Here is a 23448-nt window from a genome sequence, read left to right on the forward strand (position 1 = left end):
ACATACGAGAAAAATTACAATCATTAAAACATAAAACATAGAAATGAAAATCGGAAAGATACATTTATTTATAAATGTTTGAATTTTTTTATCTAGGTGTTTTATTAATATATGTCTTTATCGAACGTAAGCAATGAACTTTTTTAGGCAATCTATCACTTATGTTTTTCACGTTGTAAGCACAATTCGTGGAACAGTGCGATGTGCTTTCTTTTCCTTACACTTTCATTTCACGTAAAAGCACTCGAACCAATCGATGCCACGATAAAAGTTATACCGCTTATCTCCGCCACTTACGACCGACGATTCATGCGACACGCGGCGCGAGTGAGCGCGCGCGTTCGCTCGCTCGCCTATGCTGGAGGCAAGAAGTAAGTGCGGGACGTGTTCGCCTCATCAGTCGATCGCGGTGCGAGCGCTCGGATACGCTCAGGTGTGCATCGTCGCGTGTCGAAGTAAAGAGCCAACCTCGAGCAGACCGCGAAAGAATCGGACGGCCGGTCGGCGGCGATAACTGCCGAGAGTGATCGTTAATAATAATTAAAGGCGACGTAACTCGTTGACGCGAGTCACTTGTGCTGGTGGTGAGGAGCGAAGAGATCGGGAGTGATTATCATAAAAATGCAACTGCGGCTCGGTGCGTTGTTTGACAGCCAGTCGCCGCCGCATCTCGCCGCGAGGATGCTCCTTTTCGCGTTCCTCTGCGGCGGATTCGTCTTGGGACAAGTTGGCGCGCAGTACGAAGATTCCGATCACATTGTCTTTCCCGGACCGGTCGGCCAGAGATCGAGGGACAGGGCCCTTGAATCTACTAATAAGCCCGCGGGGGGTTCCACGGGCAACAGCGATACGCCGGTAAATTGGTACAGATTGACCCCACCTCTGAATTAAGTTGTTGCTCGAATTATAAATTTATTATTTTACGATCTCCGTGCGCGTCGAAAGACCGGAAAGTCACACGCTGATGATTATTATCACTTAATATAGTGAATATATTTTATTATCGAATTTCATTATCCAATCTTTAATGTTCTGGACGATCTATCCATACAGCAGCAGATCGAATTTTTTTTAGAGATATTTAACTTGAAAATGAAACATTTAACAAAAGTTGCGAAATATGTCTGCAATGTTTCTGAAACAGCTCTGGAATAGTTGAAAAAATCCGTGACCTATTCGAAATATTACTAAAAAGTTAATAAAATGTTTAAAACTTTTTTGAAATATTACTAACCGTAATCTTCCAAATCATAATAAATTTAAATATCATTTCTAAAGTACTTTAATTTTCTTAAACTTAAAAATCTATTTATTGCAAAAAAATGACATTATATCCAGAAAAAACTGCAAACACTAAGAAATTATATATAAAATATATTTAACATTTTTACTGTACGTTTTTGCAATCTGATTAATATAATAAATATGTTTGAAATGTTTTATTTGCGTAACATTGTTGTACTTGTATTTTACTAAATAAAATAAAAATTTGAAGTATATGAATAAGTATTCACATGTAGATAACAATCATAAAGTTTCTTTTTTAAAAATATCAAAATAAACTTTTCTATAAAAAAAAAACGTAAAGTCAAAGCATTGAGGCAAATGCTGTTTGTTATTTAACGTACTATCACACTACATAATTCATTAGTAGTTATATTGCCGTACTATAATTTAATTATACAAATCATTGTCATTTGCTCTGGTGTATCACAAGGTGTACTCAAGTAGAACAAATCGTCAAAATGACATAAAAATAATCATTATCAAAGAGAGGGACTTTTAATAATCAATTTGTGAAGCCACTTTGACATCATGATGATTTTTTTTATGCCCCTGGGTAGATTTTCAAATTTATTGCATGTAATAAATTATACAAACACTTATGTTGCAATAATTCACATGAAATTTTGCAGAATCCTTCTAGAATTGTGCAATAATTCTGAAATATTGTAAAATATTGAAATATTTCTGAAAATCTTTCGCAACACTCGATGCTATATGAGTAATGTTAGAAGCTCTCCTCCTTTTATTTCATTTTTAATTAGTTGTAAGAAGGACGGCTGTATAATATGACGGTTGAAAATACTGATTTAATACGCGTTGCAACACCTCCATTTCTAAGACTTACTTTCCGCGGAGAGACCGAAATGACGTCGAAGGCTGAATTTGCCAATGTCGAGGATGAAATGTAATTACAACGCGCGACACAACTTGTGATTCCCGTCACGATGTAAAACCGATCGTACGTCATCTTGCAATTGTGCAAATATGCGATCGATTAGACTCCTACTGATCAGCTACTTTTTTTTTCAATGTGCACGTTATTAAATAGCAACAAAAAATACTAGGATGACAATCCGGTTCGAGAAATCTTTTCCTCTCTCTTCCTTCCTCTCTTTTCCCCCTCCTTTCCCTCTAGATGTAAAAATATAGTGCAAAATAATAAATCCACGTGCAAACGTAGAAAACTAACAATGAGTAAACCAGCTGCCGGCTTAGGAGAAATCGTTATATCAATAGTAGCTATTAGGTTTCACACGATAATTACAATATTGTCTCTACGGCTCTGAGTCAGTAGCAAATACGAGGCTGCGATTAATAAAACATAACGGCGCTTAAACGTCAAACCGAGGGTACAGCCTTGCTTTCCGGCAAGGTCGGGAACCAGGGCTATTCCGCCGTGTATCGAGAGTTTCCTTTCGTTAAGGAAAGACTGTTCGCGATCGTTATTGCAGAAGTCGTTCGTTTCTCGCGCGAGAGAGAGAGAGAGATAGAGAGAGAGTTCTACAAGCGCACGAGGATTTGGATATCTACGTGAAACATGCTTGAAAGCCGAGATCAGAACGGGTTCAGAGTACTGCGATTTCTGGCGCCGAGGCGATTGTCATTTCTAGGAAATACGGTGTCTGACGCAAAATATCTTTCGATTATGCAAATCGTGGAATGCGCCCAACCTGTTTCTCAAATTCCACGAAGCTGCGTTTGTGCTCGTATCATCTGAAAAAATAGCCCGTGTCGAAATCAACCCATGTACAGCACGGAATACAATATAACATTTCAGCAATATGCAGCAACATTGCACAGTTACTGCAACATTGTGAGAATGTCCTGTGCTGCATGGGAAAGTGATGACATTACTTCTGGAGGCATACACTTATTGCGCGAGGAGTACTCTTTCTCCACGGACAAGAAAGCGCGGATGCATTCCACGAGATTCGCATTACAATTCCGGAACATATATTGAACTAATTTCGAATCAATTTTTTGTTCGTGAATTTGAATTTCGACGAAGATTATTCTTTTGCACGAATTAAATTTTATCATATTAATATATGATTTAATGCGTGAAATATTTACTGTTAGCAACAGATTAATATGATAGACGCTAATGATAAAATCTTCAACCAATCGGTAAATTTTTATAAGTCATTTTCTCCTTTTTTGATAGTTGTATAATATAGTAGCGATATAATCACTTTAAAAACCTGTTTGAATCTGTCATGACACCGATGCTAAAGGCGATTTTACGTCCATTCAAAACAGTGATTATCAATGACTAATAAAACAACTATGCCCCGGTACATACAACTTTTATCTACAGATATTTATCAACCTGAAATCGATTTCTCCTTCAAAAACGCTATGTGAATTCTTAAGCGATAAAAACAATTAAAAGTAAAGAACTCTTTATTCTAGTATTAACTATACGTAAACTAATAAATTTTACATGAAACATGCAAGAGATAATAATAAATCATTAGCGATAGAATTGCTATTTTTCTGTGTGTGTGTGTGCTGTTCTCCGAAAAATTTATTAATGATTCTTACGTGGAAACAGAAAGCTACGTTCAAACTTGATCAATTCAGTTTAAATGCGGTTAATGTAAAAAAAAAGCTTAATCAAAAAAATCAAATCTATTTTTCTCCTAAAATTTTCTTTTTAAAATTTTTGTGCAGTGGACTGCCGAAAAAAGTAAGCAGTGACCTATAATATTGACGGCATTGTCGTCAGTGGTTGGGGAGTGGTGAGCTCACTTCAGAGTCGATCATGGGGTTGAGCACAAAAATTTTTGAATACTTCGGGAAAGCTTTAGAATTCTTGTGCAGGCATTGGCGTATGATAATGGGCACGCGGTAGTGTTCATAATTGCATGGCATTGCCTTAATTTTAATATAGGATTGACGGCATTGTAGGCATTGACTAACAATAAGCATTGTCGGCAGTGTACAAAAATGTCGGCAGTGTTTTACAGCAATGCCAAAAATCGGCATTGGTGTACAAAAGTTATGGGTTCAAACTTGATCAATTCAGTTTAAATGCGGTTAATGTAAAAAAAAGCTTAATCAAAAAAATCAAATCTATTTTTCTCCTGAAATTTTCTTTTTAAGATTTTTGTGCAACGTGGATCATTGACCGATATTCGTTTCATCAAGATGATTGGCTTCTTAGTCACTCATATCACGAGTATCCGTGATCGAACGGGATGACTCACGATCCGCGGGAATATCCCGAGAAATTTAATTTTATATTTATTCTTTTAGTCAATATTTATGAGATTGTATATAGGAAAGAAATAACTGTGATTATTCTGGTATTCGTATGATCCATTAAGATTTACTGCTTTTCTGCTTCTCTCTCATCTCGGTGCATGTTCGAATCAAAATGAGTTTCTTAAGAAATAATCCTATTTTTAATTCAACATTACATGCTTACGCACATTAAGTTTTCCAATATAGCTAATGCAGGAGAATTGCTAACCGCAAATTATTAAAATCAATTGGAAATTATTGTTTCCACAATTTTATAAACGTAATCGATCGTTTTTAATCTCGCTAAAAATCTTAATCATTAAATTTTTCAGAACAGCATACGCACAAAAAAATATCAATTCTACTTCTAAGAAAAAAGATTGCTTAATTTACTTTTCTATTTTTAAATAATGTTTCTTTTCTTTAGCAAAGGATAATATCTTATTGATATTTTTGAAAATTTGTTAATGGTTAAAATATGCTAGTTAAAATAGTCTTAAAATATGCTCATCACAAAAATTTTAGAAACATTCATTATCATGTGCTAAAAGAAATTTTGTACTCTTTCATGAAATATTATAAAATTTTATCAGAAAAATTAAAAATAGTAAGTAAATTAATCAAATTTATTTTTCCTTGTATATCCTTTTTTATATTGCTTAAATATTTTTCTGTGTGAAGCAGAATATAGGAAACTCATCAACCGCATGCCAACAAAGTATATTGAAACCCCTTTTCCACAGCTTCGATCACAATCTCGGTTTTCGTGTTGAGTCACGTATATTAGTCGCAATCGTATTTATGATACATTCCGTGTTATCGAATTTCGATTAGATTATTTTCTAATAAAGAGATATATGGATAGCAAATACATGTGCATGAAATATGTCACGTACACACTTGTACAAGTATATTTAAAATAATAATTTATTTTTTAGATACCGCTCGATTTAGCGAATAGACTAAATTCAATAGATACGGTGGAGCAATTTATGGAGCTTCTTCATGGTGTTCCAGAGAACGAAAAAAAGGGTGTCAGTACGTTTGCCAGTAAGTATAATTCTCTACTGCTTTATCTTTATTATGTGCTCAGTGCAAATGCGTCAATAATGCATTGGCAAATAATAACCTTAAGGAAAACTTTGCTCTAGAAAAAGGAGCAAATCAAGATTGCTCGTTGCAAATTCTACTTTGTTGAAAAATTATTAAAATTATCATAATTAATTATTGAAACCAAAAAAGACTTCACTAAACATTTAAAAATATATCATTAATCATATTCTAATGTTGTATTATATAGCTACAGTAAAAAAAACTTGATTATTGTCACAATTAATTATCAAACACCAGAAAATTCGCCAATCATAGAAATCTATTAACATTAATAAATATTTGCTATTTTTAATTTTAATATTATTTATTATATTCTAATGTTCCATAACACATTGTTTCATTACATATTGTTAGCATTCTGTATACACGTTGTTTTTCGGCACCTCTATACATAATAGATAATGACACTTCTGAATTAATTTTCATTACCGTTACAAATACAAAAATCTTTAATTTGTGTCTCGCATATACTTTAATATCTGTATAAAGCATTTATATTTGGTTATTTAAAAAATTGTAATAAATGTTATAACTAGATAACTCTTAATTTTTCAAAGGAAAGAAATTTTCAGGACAAAATTGTCGATTCGTGTGTACAGATTGTTAAATACAGCTACAATCAAAAAACTTATTATAAACCTAATCATCAAAAATCACAAAAACTGCATCAATAAAAAACATTAAAAAATATATTGATATTCGAATATTGCATAAATACATTAATAGGATAGCTGTATGTAATTATAATGCATATGATTGTAGTTGTATTATTAAATGCAACTACAATCACATACATTTCGTACTATCGTAAGAAAATCAATAGTTTGTATGAAAATGCAAATAAAGGCATCGCGATAAGATCTACATATATAATCTAAGCAGAAACATAAATTGAGGTACGGTACGCCTCACGATTGTTCCATTGTTTACACAAACGCGTAGTTATCAGTGTAGACCGAGATCATCTCATAATGTGAATCATATGCATTTTGGTACTTTCGCAGCAGTGCATACTAATTAATTATTATGTAATTTCAAAAAAATTGTTACAAATTTACAAGCTTAAAATGTCTTTTTAACACTGTGTACACACGTTGTTTTTCGGAACTTTTTCTACACGCATTGGATCATGACAATTACGATAAATTAGGATTTCATTATTTTTACAAGTAAATTATTTTACAAATAAAAAAATGTTTCAATGACTTACATACATCTTTAACATCTTTAGTATTTGTAAAATTATTTAAAAAATAAAATTGTATATAAATGTTGTTATTAATTACAGGTTTCTTAATTTCAAAGAAATTTGCAAAACAAAATTTTTGAATCGTGTGTACAAAGTGTTAACCTTGTAAGAATTTAAATAGCTTTTAGGTTAACACAGGAAACAGACTTTACCTGTTACGAATGACAATTCACCCAGGCGTATCCAATTGGTTCACCTGACAATATTATCTAACTAAGACCAAACATATGCAACTGCCTTTTAACCGCAAACATGTGCGATAGTTTTATTTTGTACCTGCACTGTTTATTTTTGTGCTATGTGTATTTGCTTCGACTCTCTTATAAACGATCTCGTGAATTTGATATGTAACCTCAAGTGGTTTTCTATTTAAAAAATCGCAAATCAATTTATTGTTGTTGCAATAAATGCGCAAATTTATATCGCAATCCTTTATTGTGGCTTCAAAAGTTTTTAAAAAATTTTCACGATCCTCTAAAAAGTTTAAGGGTTTCAAGTAACCACCGAAATTATTTACGTCCTGTATTGATATATTACTAGCTTGGATTGCCTCTTCCAAACTTGGCACTTTACTTTTTTGTATTTCATTCGCATCGTGGCGTACCTTAGCTGATAGGTCCGACATGCGAGCTTCAGCTTGTTCACAAGCATTTTCTTGTGCACTGTAACATTTTCTAGTAACTGTCGGCGAACAATTGTCGATTAATGAATATGCGATCTGCAGCTTGCATTGTCGTGTCCAATACTTTTTCTTCCCTAGTTTTGACCAATGATATAAAAACAAGGAATCTAAAATTTAATTCATAAAATTTTCTAATATAATTAATTATGTTTTATTATGTAATCAATTATGTTTTATTGATATTTATTTGCTTTAATATGCCCAACATTTATTGTTAACAAACTGTCATATAAAAAACATTTCTATAATAATTTAAATGTAATTTATCTCTCCTTAGACTAGAAAGTTTAATTTCTAGTCTATAAAATCTATAGAGACGTATGTCTGATCAGTAATCAAATATTATTCATCTAATAATTATCTTTAAATTTATTACAAATACTACCTGCTTGTGCAGCCATTTGTACAAATTTTATTTCTCCGTTCGCTTCCAGGTACTTAGTCGCGTTAGCTTCAGTAACAGGTCCATCTCCTTGACCGCACTCTCTGTTGATGGCTCTGATGGTTGGTGCCATTTCCTCTTTCAATTTTATCCTATTAATGTTCTGTATCTTCCCGACGATGGGCTGAGACATAATCTCGGGCTCGAAAAGATTACAGAGATCGTTCTTGTTAAGACTATAACTCTTGCCATCCATCCCGGCGATTGCATTCGCACTAAGTTCATTTTTATTTACGTCTGTAATGACATTCACGTCGTCGCGATCTGCGAATATTCTTAGTTTGTCTTCTAGATATTGTTCTAGATTGTCGTCTAGATGTTTGTCTAGATATTTTTGTGATTCATATTCGTTACTAGCTGCGTTATGTATGACAGCTCTGTCGTTCGCATTACTCTTTTTATCATAATCTTTTACGTTTTCACAGGTCATTGACATTTCAATCTCGTGTGAAGAAATAGCCGGTGCTTCGCGTAAATAATTGCTTGTGTAGGTTTCGCACTTAGCGTTTTGATCCAAGGACCGTTTTATCTTCCTACGCGAAAAATACGTGTGCGTGAAACAATCTTTATCTAATAAGTGTTACACTTTCTCAAATGAATTTATTACTTAATACAATTCGTGTCAGTAATAACAACATGTACACGGAGAGAATTTTTTGTTATATTTGAACGTAAAATTTGCTACAAATTTCACGTGCGGTAATAAGTTTGGAATAATTTGGCATTCTATCAAATACGAGTATTACGAATAAGATAGGAGTTTTTTAAATATACGAAAAGACATTTTGTAAATTGCTTAATAAAATTTACCAAGCAGCATTGTAAATTGTTTTAAAGACCAAATTTTTATAAAGATTTTATTGTGATAGTGTATATGTATATACGAATATTGTATTGTGTGTTCCCAATATTAAAAATGTGGTGTATTGTATATCGTCTATCGAAAAACGCTCTAGTCAGATTCAAATCTGGGATTTCAGCATCATAATGCTTTAGGTGTTGTGCCATTTCTTTTATATATAAATCAATTATATATTATATATTTATAGATATGAAACTTTTATACAACCTATCACTTTTTTATTTGGCCGACCAAATAAATGAATGTAAGTTATCCTATACATATTTATTTATGATTTTTTATTTTTGTACAACATTATTTTTAATGGTTTATATATTTTAACTTCAAGTCTATCCCCCCTCCCCGTTTTCATCTTTTCTTAAATCAATAATAAAGAGATCCACTTGGTTTGATTTTATTTGAATACATTAAACACTTATCAAGTGGACTTCTTGCAAAAAATAGCGACTTATAATTATGTATAAAATTTCTCCTTTCTTTTGACCATGTTATTTTTTGAAAAAATAACATAGTCAAAAGAACTTAATGAATTCAAAACATTCACAAGATTTTTGTACGTAAAAATCTTGGAATAAACTTAATGTTTATCACTGAACGATTTTATTTAAAGCAATAAAGAATTATAAACTGTTTAATATATTTTAAAATCATTGAAATTTAAATAACATTTTAGTGAAAATAATCAAAAGTATATTACTGTATCAAAATATAAAATGTATGTGGTAGATATTCATATATCAGAGAAATTAAAATTCTTTGAAATGCACAGTTTTTCTACAACCACCATGATAATTTTCAGGGTAAATTTTATGAGAAAATTCTCTCCATGTATGATGTAATTTTTGCAAGAAAAATGTCAGTTTTATCATATTCAGATAATATAAGTAAATAAATGCAATTGTAAATGTACATAATTAACGTAACTTAATTTAATTAACTCATTAATTTTAATGTTCTCACCGATTTGACTGTTTGTAAGAAATATCCGAAATTGGCATAATATCAGAAAACGTGTGAAAAGTTTTTATTTCATTGGACAGTAAAAAGGCAGCTACGTTTTCTTTTCCTTTAATCACCTGCCCGAACCATTTGAGTACAACATGCTCTGTAAGATGATCCTTAAAATTGGGAGCCATTTCATCGGCCAACATAAAATAACGATTTGCAATTGAAATTGCTTGGGCACGTTCCTTGACCATTTTTGCGCTCCAAAAAAAGAAAAATAATTGCTATCTAGAAAAAAGTTTTAATATTTGTGATTACAAATTCGCTTATTTTTCAATAAACTAGTACCATTTTACAGCTTATCGCAACTGGTAAATTAAATATTACTTTATCGTTACATTATTACGTTCTCACGATAATACAAGACATTTACGAGCCATTTAAAAAAATCTATACACCTAGAAAGTGTTTCATTTTAAATTATTAAAATATTTTATTTGTCTCCGTTTTTTAAATGCTAAAAATATTTTAATTTTAAACAGTGTTAGATTTAAAATACTAAAACGTTTAAAACCATTAAAAATGCTTCGGCTTAACGTTTTAAATCTAAACACAGTTTTAAAATAAAAACATTGTTACGTATTTGAGAAACGGTGACAAAAATAAAACATTCTAATATTTTTAAATTAAACACTTTTTTTTAATATTATCTACTTCGAAATTAATATGCTCAACAAGTTGGAGTTTTCTACGTATTATGAAACACATTTTATATTACGTAAACTGAGGACTATATCGGCAATATAAAAAGGAAAGTTTCTCCAATTACATACAAGATACAAACATGGATTCTTTCCAGATAGATTTGGAGGCGAGGAGCGATCAAACGCGGTGATGCCAACGCCGGCCAAGTGCATGCCCGAGCTGCAACTCGTCTCCTTAAAACTGGACGACGATCCTTCGACGTTCGTGTTCCCACTCTGCACACGGATCAAAAGATGCAGCGGCTGTTGCGTTAGTCCTTTGCTCTCGTGCCAGCCAACAGCGACAGAGATGCGGAACTTCGAGGTAATCGATCGTCGTTGAGATAAAGAGCACGAACGAAAACGCGCCTATTATTACGAGCAACCAACTCGAGAGAAAGCAATAATTGTTGAACATCGTCCTTTCTCGTGTCTTTTTAAGGTGATCGTGACTTCGGTGAACGATCTGAACTACCGAGGACGGCGAATTGTGCCGCTGGAGGAGCACACTAAGTGCAAATGCGATTGCAAAGCCAGAGAGGAGGTAATTTGACGGCGACCGATAATTGGCTTGGTTAATCGATGTCTTCCTGCCTTACCGGGCCGCGCCGTTCGCGAATTTCGCACCTCGCGCGTATCATCTCGTAGTATTGTTTCTCACGCGACCTGTGCATGCACGCACATATATGTGTCGCGTCACTCGAGAACGATTTACGTCAGCCGGTAGGCTGAAAGAAACGCGAGCTCTGCTTCCTTTCAGTACCTCAACAATGCACGAAAATATATATTACTCTTTAAATCTAATAGAGTGAAACGTCACTTTACAATTGAGTTAGTGCAATTTTCGAATGATTTTTCACTCTGTGAGGTTTAAGGAGATAGAAATAGAAGTATCAATGTGTGAATCACTTTCCACGTGTCCGTTTTTATCATCGGTCATGTCCTTCGGACGTATTGCGAGATTGACGTTACTTAAGATATTATATCATCGTGAAGATGCAAGGAGATTCGAAAGATATAAAAAGAATTCTAAAATTCTACTTTGATCGATTCCGATTAGTCGCTCAGATAACAAATTGTTATCATTTTAGCGTGAAAATGTTATAAAAAAATGTCGTTTGCTACCTGGGCAATTAAGTTAATCAGAGCGTCCCTATATAAGAACGACTTCGATCATACTCTAATTATCTTAACTGGTTATTAATTAAAAAATGTAAGTAACCAAATTATTTTTGGCCAAGGCTTTATTACTTGATAGATTGAACTAAATATTTAGTAAATTAAGTACTAATTAAGTTAATTAGAGTTTACTCCAAGTCGTTCTAAAAGGCGTGTTAATAAGATCATTTGCGCGACGTTTAGTGTACACGGAACAATATTTAATCCAAATTATGTTACGGCCGTTTCTCAATATACCAATTTCGCTGATTGCTACAATTGTCGCTTCCTTGCAACGTGCGCGAAGTGTGTCAATGCGGGGGACAAGCAAAATTTAAGGCACGTTTCGCGTGTTTGTATGCGAGCACGCGAAGTGTTGACATTCTTTTTCGTCGATGATTCACCACCGCGTCGTTTTAATCTTTTTGCCTTCAGCACTGCAACGAAAGGCAGCACTACGAGCCGCACAACTGCAAGTGCGCCTGTAACAACATCGACGAGGAGGAAAAGTGTAAGAGCAACGACATGAAGATTTGGAATTCGACGCTCTGCACCTGCTCGTGCGAGAACATTGAGCCGTGCACCACCGGATACTACTTCAACCCCAACACGTGCAGGTGTGAGCCAACATAGCGGAATATCTGTTAAAGGAATAAGGCGCCCTACCTTCTTATTGCACCTCACTCTATTTCATGATTTGCGAGCTATACACACGAAGGCACCGATTTATTTCTAAATTCTCCTTAGTGAAACTTACTTCGACCGTTTGCTTCGTTTATGCACGAATTTTTGCTAGTTTTACCTCCTTTTCCTTGTACCCTACGCGGGAATCAATGTATGCGACATGCGTCCCATGTGCATTCCATTCGCGCACTTTTCTGCTATTTCATACATGATGTTTGCACGTGAGTGAAAGCACTTCCGATTTCTCACTTTATGCAAATGTCATTCGGCATAACTTGCCGACATTTCGGATGGTTCAAACAATGAAATGGAAACTTGCTTTTTGTTAAAATTTACCTCACCGCCTAGTCATTAAGAATATATTACGCCTATTTTTACAATATTAATATTTATACTTTAATAAACTATATACGTATAAAATTTGTGTTTATACAATTCTATTTTTATTATGTAACATTTTTATAATTTATAAATTTTGTTATTTTTTTGTTGTTATAACATTAGAATTTAAAAAAACTGTGACAAAAATCTCTGTTTTTGTATAAGTTTTCTTTAAGTACTCCAGATAATTTATATTAAATTTTATTACAATTCTGAGCGTAGTTCCATAAATAAATTTTACTTACAGACAACTGATCTCTACATCTCAATGAAATTTTATATATTATCCCGAATAGGGAAAACTGATTAAAAGCAACAGAAGTTGTAACAATTATATAAAAAAATGTTATACACAAGACAAAAGCGTAAGAGACAGAACTTCATAATGACCGCCATAACAAACTTCTAGCGTTTTTTTTATATCTTGCAATTTGATATCTTGCTCATTTTTTTAATATAATGTTAAAACTTACCAATGTTACTTTTAAGTCTCCTCTACTTAAAGTACTTATATTTAAAAAAAGTCAGATTTTAAAAATTAATACTTAATAGAGTACATTTCTATTTATTCAAATAATTTTAATCCAAGTAGAAAATTATTATCAAATGTTTTGTATTATTCAATGTAGAACAATCTGTCTTTTTTCATATTTTTTTCATTTTATTTTGAAAATAGGCGTAATACTTCTTAACTAAAACGACGTATACTTCATGTGATATACACATATTTAACTAATATTTATAATGTAACACTCTGGAGGTGGAATGTTTGTATCCTACTAACAACTATTACCGCTTTAAATAAATTGTTACAAAAATAACAATCTATACTGGCAGTACTTTATATGAAAACCTAAGATTAAGAACTCATGAATGATGTCCTACACACTCAGTTCACGCAATTTGACACGATATCACGGTACATGTTCCCGTAATTATTAGCACGTAACCGCAAATGTGTTCCAGATGTGGACCGATAATGTTCTCTAGACCAGTAAACAGGTTTGCAACCACGAATTACAATTTCACTAATCGTCGGCCGGAAAACAGGCGGCCCGTGATAATTCCTTTGGACCCATCGGATCCCAGAAGAAGACACAGAGAAGATCCCGAATACAAGTGACAGCAATTCAGACGGACATGCGACGGATTACAAGACTGCTAAAATGAATTTATAGTTATTTTGTTAATTTCTTTATTAGACGAGATCCACTACCATTCAAACAACTCTAATTAACTTTCGATTAACTAACCGATAATTAACTCAATCGACAGAGTTGCCAGTATGGAAAATCAAAATTGTTAGTATAAGACGAAAATTCTTTTACATTCTTTTTATAATCTATGATGTTGATCGATCTGAGAACGTATTTTAACATTAAAATAGAATTTAGAATCTTATTATTTGATGAATACAAGTTGGCAACATTATTGAGTTAATTGAAATTAATCAAAGTTGGTGGAAGTGATTTCATGCTTGGAAACTAAAAAAGTTAAATTGTTTTACAATTAAGTCACTGTAATTTTATCATGATACAGAATATGTTGCAAATTTTGCAACCTATTCATAGAACTCATAGAACTTTGTAATATTAAAATGCCTATTTCTTCTCTCCATTTTTAAATATACAAAAATGTTTTCTTTTTAACAGCAGTTTAGATTTAAAACAGTAAAATATTTTCAATTATTAAAGATGTTTCAGATTTGAAATTTAAAATCCAAATTCTAAAACATTTTTAAAAGCTCAATGGAGACAAGCAATCCATCATTACAAAAATAAATATAATATATAAAATTTTTAATATTTCTATGAAACTTTTATTTCTTATACTCAAAAAAGAAATGTTTAATTATTTTAAAATATAAAAATGTTTTATTCCTATTTGTTTTTTACATATTTAAAAATATTTTAGTTTTAAATGATGTTTAGATTCAAAATCCTAAAATATTTAAATGTGTTAAAGATTTCACTTCTAAATGTTTAGTGTTTTAAATCTAAATACCCTTTAGAACTAACGCAGTTTTAAATATTTAAAGAGAAAACAGAGATAAAAAAAATATTTTAATATCTTAATTTTTCTTCTATGAGTTTTGCCTCTCATGTTTACAATGAGCAATCATTTCTGCGGCTTGGTGGTAAGAAAAATATTACAATTTAAACATTTACAGTTCCACCTCCAAATCGCAGAATGACACGAGATTTTCTCTAGTTCCACAGTGTTTCCATGCAAAACTACTGTACATTTACCATTGAATAAAAGTCAAGAGATATTGTGATATAATAAGAAAATGTGCCCCCACAAGATCTTGTCAATGTTATTTATGTCATAGTTATTTCTCTTTATATTTATTGTCACAACGACATGCAAACAGTGTATTATTTGCCCACATATGACATAGTAATAACTTTATAACGTGACATACGTGCGGGACTATCGATTACATCACATATATTCGTTAATTAGTATTTACATCTAAGTCATAGTATAACATAAAATTCTTAATATTAATTACGATAAATAAATACAATCATTGTACTTGATTATCGTTTTTCTCTAATCGACGTCTCGATATTCTCTGCGGTTTCAGCCTTTTCACGTTTCTCAACGTTCTGCAGATATCTGACAACAGTTGCATTCACTCTCAAGATGTCATTGTAACTCTCGCTGAGAGAGGTAACAGAAGTAGCTATATTATCTAAAACAAAAATTATTATATTTCAACATATAAAAATGCCACAGGACTTTAAGTTCTAAACAAAAAAATATCAGTAATTATTTAGAATATGGACCATAAATATTGATGAAAGTACACTTATTCGACCCCATTTAATACAAAACGATAGAATCCAGTAAAAAATAAAAGCACCATTTTGTAAAGCAAATTATTAGAAATTATTTATAAAGTTGATTTTTCTGAAGAAACTGAATTAGATTAATTAAATGCAATGTGTGTAATTGATGAGAAAAATCCCAATTTTAATTCTTTATTAGCAATATGTAACAAGATTGCTGCTGTAAATCTTGCAGCAATCTTGCTATAACATGCAAGATTCTTGACAGATTCTACCATCACGATCATTATACTTTGTTTCCTTATTCTGTTCAAATTTTTCGAAATATTTTGCAGGCAGATCCTTGCAAGAAACTTGCATGCATCTGCTGCAAGAAACACTAAAATTGAGTTTGAGTTAGGTTATCTTGCAGGTGCAGTCCATCGATAGGACGATAAGCGGAATCTTCACGCAAGCACATTGCAAAATTACAAACTTACATTTGATTTCTAAATATTTTAATTCGTTTCGTGAGGCAGAACGCACCTGTTTTGCTACATTTTGTCGTTTCGTGTTGAAACGCCTCGAATAAGTATACATTTTTATCAATACTTTGAGTGAGATTCGTATTCTGAATAATTACCCAATTATCTATAAGACGTTTTCTGTGAAACCGAGCTTTATTACTACTTTATTTTGTTACTACTTTCTATGAAATTGTCACAGAAATCGCACGAGAGAGCAATTTATTTGAGCAACTTGCCGATAGAAGATGCGATGTCATTAACAGCCGATTCCTTCACGTACTTGATTCGTTTTACTTGCTGTTCCATTGTGCCATTTCAGAACTTTGTGTTGCTCTCGGCTACCACGCTCACTGATACACAATGATTTTATGAAAGTCGATGAGTGAGTTGTTGACACTCACGCTGTGTCAGCTAGAAAAAGGCGGGAAAACGATCGTCGCCGACCGCCATGTTGCACTCATCTAAACAAGTGCACTCTTGCACTCTTACGCAAGCGTGGACTCTGACGTTATCATAAAGTAATGACACATAAATTTTAAACAATGACAAATGTAATTGTTTAGTATAATTTATGAGAGAATACAGTTACTCAGTAAAGACAAAAAGAGTTGCTCGTTTGACGAGTCAGTGATGTCCTTGTTCAAACGCGTCTCTCTTTTTCTCTCTCTATCTTTTTCACTCTTTCTATTCAAAAGAGGTCACATTCCTTTTTTACCTTTCCAATACCGCTTGTTCTCGCAGATGCTTTACGGAAATAAAATGATAACAATAAATTTTTATCTCTTTTACATACAATCTTCGTTTTGTGCGCAATTTAACGTGCGTGAGAAAAGCAAGCAGAGCATAAATTTTATTATTCACATAAGTTTGTTCGTCATAATTATTAAATCGGGATTGTTTTGTGCAAATATATCAGTTTTTAATAAAATTTTATGAATTAAATAAAAGATTCGTTTAGGACACTGAGAGCCATCTAATGGATTCTTGAGATATTAATCAGAATGGTGTAGATTGTCTCGTGCTCGTTAGATGGTGCCCTAATCCAAAAAACGCGGACAACATTTTTGGATGCAGTATATCATACGTGCATTTAATTGCCGATATGTCTCGCCTTGCAATATTAAATTTCAACAGCAATCTTTTAAAGAAAATTATATGAATTATAATAAACTATAATCTGGATCTTTTTCATATAAAAAATTTTTAATACAAGAAATCATTGTTTGTTATCAGGGTATCATAAAGTTAATTTTAACTTAACTTAATTAATATTTAATAATTTAATTTTTAACTTTAATTGAATATTTTTTAAATACATAAACTTTAATAACTTTTTTCTAAGTTAAAAATTTATATAAAAAAATACATTCTCACATAAAAAAACATTTTTTGTTAATTTATCTAAATTCCAATAAATTTTATTTATAAATAAAATATTAAATTTGTTTCATGATTCATATTATAATTGTTTTGAGAAATCTAACTTTAAAAACTTGCAAATTTTTTATTTAATATGAATAATACTTTACAAAATTTAATTTTTAATTTAAGTTAATTTAAATTAATCTTAACGTAACTTTTAATTAAGTTATTTTTGTGTTCTTGTAACTTTTAACTAAATTAATTTTATATGCTGTTGACTTTAATTTTAAAAAATATAGTTAATTTATCATGTATTTTTCATTATTTAATTCGCGTCAAATTATATTTTTATTTAATATTCAAAATTCCTATCTATCGTTTTTAACGTTTTTATAACATATTATTTTAATTGCTGACATATTTAATTTTATTGCGTAAATTTTGATAGCAGTCTCTTTGAAAATTAGATTTTAATAAACTATAATTAGGATTTTCTCAACATAAAAATTTCAATTTCTCAACAAAGACAACATGTAACTATTGTTTGTTGTACTATTTTTAACTGATTAATTCATAAATAATTTAAAAAAGTTAATTCTTTTTGACTGATTACCTTTGCGTAATATTTTAACATTATATTTTAACAGATTAAAAGATATAATATTACGTATAGAGTCAAAGAGAATATAAAGATTAGTAAAAATCTGTGCTATCATTTCTTGTTCGCGATATTTTTCACTTTGCTGTACAAGAAGTAATTAATCACAACGCACAATGTCAAATTAAATTACCACCCGATGTCGCAAGGTTATCCTTGATTATTTATAGCATCTCTGAAATTCCACAGAAGCCAAAGATCTTGTAGATCGGCACGGTTAAATGGCAATTTTGTAATTAGAGGCTTTACAACCCATGCTGTTCGCGTTAATTATAGACTTAAATTTCGGGTATTTTTACTACGCATAATTGATTCATGCTCGTGATTTAACGATAAGGCCACGAGCGTCATGGGTTTCTTCATTATGACTACATGCGCGGACCGCGTATTTCTGACTACAATGCTGCGGAATCTTCATGAGAATCAGAATTAATCACACATGCGTACAATGCTCAATTCCAGCACGGCAGGAATAATCTCATTCTCATGCCAGAACGAGTTCTTGTTTATTCGGGAAAAAATCGGAATTGCTTTCGATGCTTCAGAGGCAATTACATTAAAAAAAAAAATATCGATTTGATGTAACATACATCCTATTCGATAATTCCTAACTAAAAAATTAATAATAATATTTAAATATAAGCTGCTTAATCATTCTGATTTGTGCTTCCACACAGAAAATAAATATTATTATTAAAACCAATATAGGCTATTCAACAATCATTGTTTCATACACATCAGCAAAAAAGATGACAATATTATCGATGAATAATGATGAGATTGTTACGACGAGTGGCGAAGGGACTAAAGATGACGATGTAAAAAACAGTATCGTTGACAAATGGTGTTAAAAATAATAATAATGATAATGACAATGATGATTACGATGATTACGATTCTAAAAAGATGACAATAACAACATCAATGAAAAATTTGAATTTTATCTATCCTTTGATGATATCAAAGACAACTTTCTTTTAATATTGTCATATTGATCAATATTAAAAATTTGACACTCTAATTTAAGTATGCGCATGTTTCATAATTGAGATCGTTACAGAAAAATTTAGTGTGAGCAGTAGCAGTGTACACTTATCATTTTGTTTAAATGCAAAAATATTGAAATTACATATTCAATGATACAACACGGATCACGGAAAATGTATTAAATATCAATCATAATTTATATTATGTGATAATTGTACGTGATAGTGATTCGCGTCGACTCACAATATCGTTAATTTTAGCCAATTGTCTTTACGCGATTGCAAAGTCATTATCTGACAATAAATTCCTCTGTAACGATCTCAATTGAAACATACGCACACTTGAATTATTTGGAGTACCAAATTTTTAATATCGATCAATATAACAATATTGAAAGAAAATTCGATAACATCAGCATCGGAGAATAGAAAAAATTACATTACTGTATCTTTTCCAAAGAAGTTTAGTACGATAGAACACGTGGAAATTATTAACTTGAACATAAACGATATGTTTATGTTAAAAGTAAGGAATTTTACAAATACTTCTCGCTTTTACTGCAGATTGAACAATATTTCTTTTGCTAATAATAAAATAGGTCATTACCATTATCATCTTTTTCTTAATTTTTTCATCTTTAATCGAACCTGTTACATCAGTTGTAACATTGCTGCGTTTGTCCGATACAATTATCATTTCGTTCAACGACAGTCCAGCTACTTTATCGTTATTTTTACCACCTATCAATGCAAATGTATCAACGTTATTTTCACTATTCATCAATGTCACCATCATTGTTTTCAATACCATTAGTGTCATTTTTTATCTTTGATATCGCCGTTTTTATTATTCTTTAACAATATCGTTGATACGGTAACGTTATTATATATTGCAGCAACATTGTTACACTGTTGTTGCAATTTTCTGTGTTGTATGGGATATTTAAAATAAGAAAGTTCTTTTTTTCTATATAAGTTCTTGCGATATTGAGAAAGAGACAGAGTTGAATTTTTCAATACATTGTATTATATTGATATTTGTTAACAATAATAACACACACATACATATACATAAACGTATGTATTATCTTTGCTTTATCTCGAGTACCGCTTTCGAACAAATTTGGGCGACTTGAAGCCGACGGTCGAGATTTGCCGCGATACTCTCGATTAATCATCGGGGTTCCCTGATATATATACACACTTAAAAGTGCCTTGCGAAAGGGGCAGAGAAACGGTAGCCGGACTCGGCCGGTCGGTCCCAACTGGCCATCCGTACTGCGGCGCCATTTTTTTGCGCCATCCGTTATAATTGCCGGGGCCTTGTCACTTTTGCCGTGGCGCGGGCCCCGCAGTGAGGTACCTGGTGTGTACGTTGCCCGTGTCCCGCGCTCTGTAGCAGGCGGCTTTCTCAAAGAGAAGATTAAGGCACGAAGGAGAGAGAGAGGGATGCGTAACAAGAACGGAGGACGTATAGGACCAGAAACGAGGTGCACAATGCTGACTGTCCCCACAACTGCGGAGAGTGCGGAGCTTCCCTCTCGTCTTATCGAATCTTAAATGAGACGCCGACGTGTACAGGCACACGACGTAATGTTATACTTTGCTTTCTCTCCAAGAAGGGCCCCAAAACGTGAACCAACGTTTATGTCAATAATACCGAACGTTTTGTCAATAAATGTCCTGTGGCGTGATCCATAATTTGACCTTTTAGGATACTTATGTAATTTTAAAAGTTTGAGCGCGAAGCGGATCAAAGCTAAATTATGGACGACACGAGACTCGCAAAGACGAACCGAGAATGCAATACTTTTTTTGAATAAAAAAAAAATAACGAGTATACGTGTTCATAATACATATCGATAACATTTCACCGAATGTATAATACATAAGTATGCATTTACACAAATAATAATTGTCACACAGCTGCATAAACTTCGAAAACTCATAGTACTCGTCGGATTTCCATTTACATCAATGTAAATTAACTTTTCAATAAACACAAAGTTACAATTATTTAAATGTAAGTTGTAATTATATTGTTGAGTGGAAAAATAACTAACATTTATTAACTATAATTTGGTGTTTATTAGGTTTAATGTCGATTTAATTTACTGTTTATCCTTTTCCAACTCTTATAACTAAGAGAAGATAAAATAAGATAAAAAAAGAGAAGATAAAATATAAACTTTAAGATAAAAATTAATCTACATTCGTAAAAACTACCAATACGGGCATAAGAATTCTTGAAAGAAATTTATATGTTAATAACATTCTATCTTGTGGTATATTAGATCAATATGTAATTATCGTTAATAAAAAAGTTTGGTAAAAAATAAAATATTGATCGAGTTATAACAGCTTAATTAAGAGTCGGTTTCACCAACATCATTAAATTTATTCAATTGATTAATTATCAACCGTGATTGCTGATCATTTCCACCTAGTGACAAATGTGATTGGTCAATTTCAATGCAAAAATCATAATTAATCAACCGATCAATTTATTGATGTAACCGACCCTAAGGTTCTTTTATTAATTGTGTTGATATTCAATTGTTAATTGACTTTCTGACAGCGTCGAAGCTTCAACGATACTCTTATCGATCTCGCGTAAGGGGTAATGCTTAAAATTCAAAGGCGATCGGCTGACCAATGCTGGTAAAAACTCGTGCCTCGCCTGCGTATTTTACGCCACCTTCTTGCGTGTACGTGTGTGTAGGTACCTCTCTCTTCACTATTTCCCTTTTCTCCTTTTCTCTTTCTTTCTGCCTCTCCTTCCCATTCTCATGATCTCTCTTCAAAGAGACTGCTGCCGTGCGGTCCAACGACAGAGAAGGAACTAGTGAAGAAAGACGTCCGACGATTGTAACACGGTAGCCCGCCCAACACAGCGGTGGGTTTAATCATATTAAAGCATGTATAATCTTGCCCCGTTATACATTATGTATATAAAGTCTAGTCGGCTACTTGGCTCAACTAAATTTGAAATAGCGAGGGAATGATAATAGGTTTGCAAAACTTAGAGAGAGAAGGTAACTAATGAATAATTTCAAGAGCTGTATTTAGCGGTTGCTTCAAGGTGTAAAATGAGAGTCGATCTCATCGATCAGCGAGATCAAAATAGCTCAAGGAGGCAGAATAAATTTGTTGGACGGAGGTTTGAATAATATACTTAATTTTGAAAAGATTTCACCGAAAGAGCAGGTGTCGCATCTCCACGAGCACTGACTCTATGAGGTTGATTCTTGCGCCTTACGAGCATCATTTATTTACTTGGAAATCGAAGTATGCTTCTTTTGTGTTAAGATTTTACGTCCTCCAGGAACCATGCTGATTCCCAAAATTTGTTTGATTCATCGCGGTGATCTTAAAGACGGAATCTAAGTAGATTTATTAATTTAACGAAGGATTGTTGCGCTATTGAATAACAAATGGATAACGCCTTTGCCTCACAAAAAAATAGCTTTCCGATCTATGATTTTTGATTAAGGGTTTAGACTAATCCTGAGGCCCTAAATAATACCCAAGTTCAAGAATTTTTTGTGTGTAAATGAATAACTTTATTTAAAATCTGCTTAGAGGGCTCTTTATTGTACATATAAAACTAAATGAAAAATATTTTTAAAAATTTTTCTTATGTCCCTTGAAAATTTTAAACACGTTTTTCTCAAAACAGTTCTTTTGATAACGGTGTAAAACATAATTCTTACAATTTTTATCTAATTTACTTGGAATTTTAACAGGATACTTGTTAATACATTCTGTACAGAAATAAGTAGGATTTTTTCAAAATATTGAACACCTTTGTTTATTTATAAATAAATATTTTAAATATTTTTATACATTAATTGATATATTATATATTAATAATTACATGTTAATATTCATGATATTTATGTTAATTAATATTTTTATACGGTTATTTTAGAGCAAAATGTAAGATTTTTGTAAAAATATCTGCCGTTTTGGGAAAAATTAATATTTTAAAAAATCCCTACGTATTTCTCTAGTCTTTGATATATAGACAATAAAAATTTAAAAATAATTTTGTTCAAAGTCACACTGTGTGCTTGAAATCATTTACATCAATTTAAAATTGTAAAAAAAACATTCCGCGAGTCGACCAGCCATTTTAGACATAAAAAAAATAAAAAAATTTTTTTTACTTATATGTACAATATTTTATATGTACAATAAAGCTCTCTAAGCAGATTTTAAATAAAGTTATTCTTTCTCTTTTATTTAGACTTGAACGCCTGTTTTGATTTTGATCAGTTTAACATATATTATTTCTAGTTCTTGATTGCGTTTTAACCCCAATAATGGTGTACAGTTTATAAAAACTA

The 23448-nt window shown here is 32.0% G+C and overlaps 2 protein-coding genes across 2 annotated transcripts; one reads left to right on the plus strand and one right to left on the minus strand.

Annotated features, from left to right (window-relative positions):
- Positions 1–370: 370 nt before the first annotated feature.
- Positions 371–15330, plus strand: LOC105201033. The gene is made up of 6 exons (XM_011168870.3): positions 371–855; positions 5472–5583; positions 10686–10894; positions 11012–11113; positions 12163–12344; positions 13759–15330. The coding sequence occupies exons 1-6, from the start codon at positions 622–624 to the stop codon at positions 13913–13915; spliced, it is 996 nt and encodes a 331-aa protein (XP_011167172.1). The 5' UTR covers positions 371–621; the 3' UTR covers positions 13916–15330.
- Positions 6600–15440, minus strand: LOC105201032. Its single transcript, XM_011168869.3, has 4 exons — positions 15332–15440; positions 9842–10114; positions 7963–8552; positions 6600–7684 (listed from the first exon to the last, which is right to left on the minus strand). Exons 2-4 carry the CDS (start codon positions 10078–10080, stop codon positions 7161–7163), a joined length of 1353 nt encoding a protein of 450 aa, XP_011167171.2. The 5' UTR covers positions 10081–10114; positions 15332–15440; the 3' UTR covers positions 6600–7160.
- Positions 15441–23448: the final 8008 nt, after the last annotated feature.

Source organism: Solenopsis invicta, chromosome 3 (genome assembly GCF_016802725.1).
Source record: "Solenopsis invicta isolate M01_SB chromosome 3, UNIL_Sinv_3.0, whole genome shotgun sequence".
In the NCBI taxonomy this organism is placed as follows: domain Eukaryota; kingdom Metazoa; phylum Arthropoda; class Insecta; order Hymenoptera; family Formicidae; genus Solenopsis; species Solenopsis invicta.

Bases quoted from the DNA above. Each gene is read 5' to 3' on its own strand.
- LOC105201033 (XM_011168870.3), top strand. From the start codon at position 622: ATGCAACTGCGGCTCGGTGCGTTGTTTGACAGCCAGTCGCCGCCGCAT. The intron at 5,584-10,685 runs GTAAGTATAATT...GATTCTTTCCAG, and splicing joins GGGTGTCAGTACGTTTGCCA to ATAGATTTGGAGGCGAGGAG. The intron at 12,345-13,758 runs GTGTGAGCCAAC...AATGTGTTCCAG, and splicing joins TTCAACCCCAACACGTGCAG to ATGTGGACCGATAATGTTCT.
- LOC105201032 (XM_011168869.3), bottom strand. From the start codon at position 10,080: ATGGTCAAGGAACGTGCCCAAGCAATTTCAATTGCAAATCGTTATTTT. The intron at 8,553-9,841 runs GTGAGAACATTA...TTTTTCGCGTAG, and splicing joins TCTTACAAACAGTCAAATCG to GAAGATAAAACGGTCCTTGG. The intron at 7,685-7,962 runs GTAGTATTTGTA...ATTAAATTTTAG, and splicing joins ACAAATGGCTGCACAAGCAG to ATTCCTTGTTTTTATATCAT.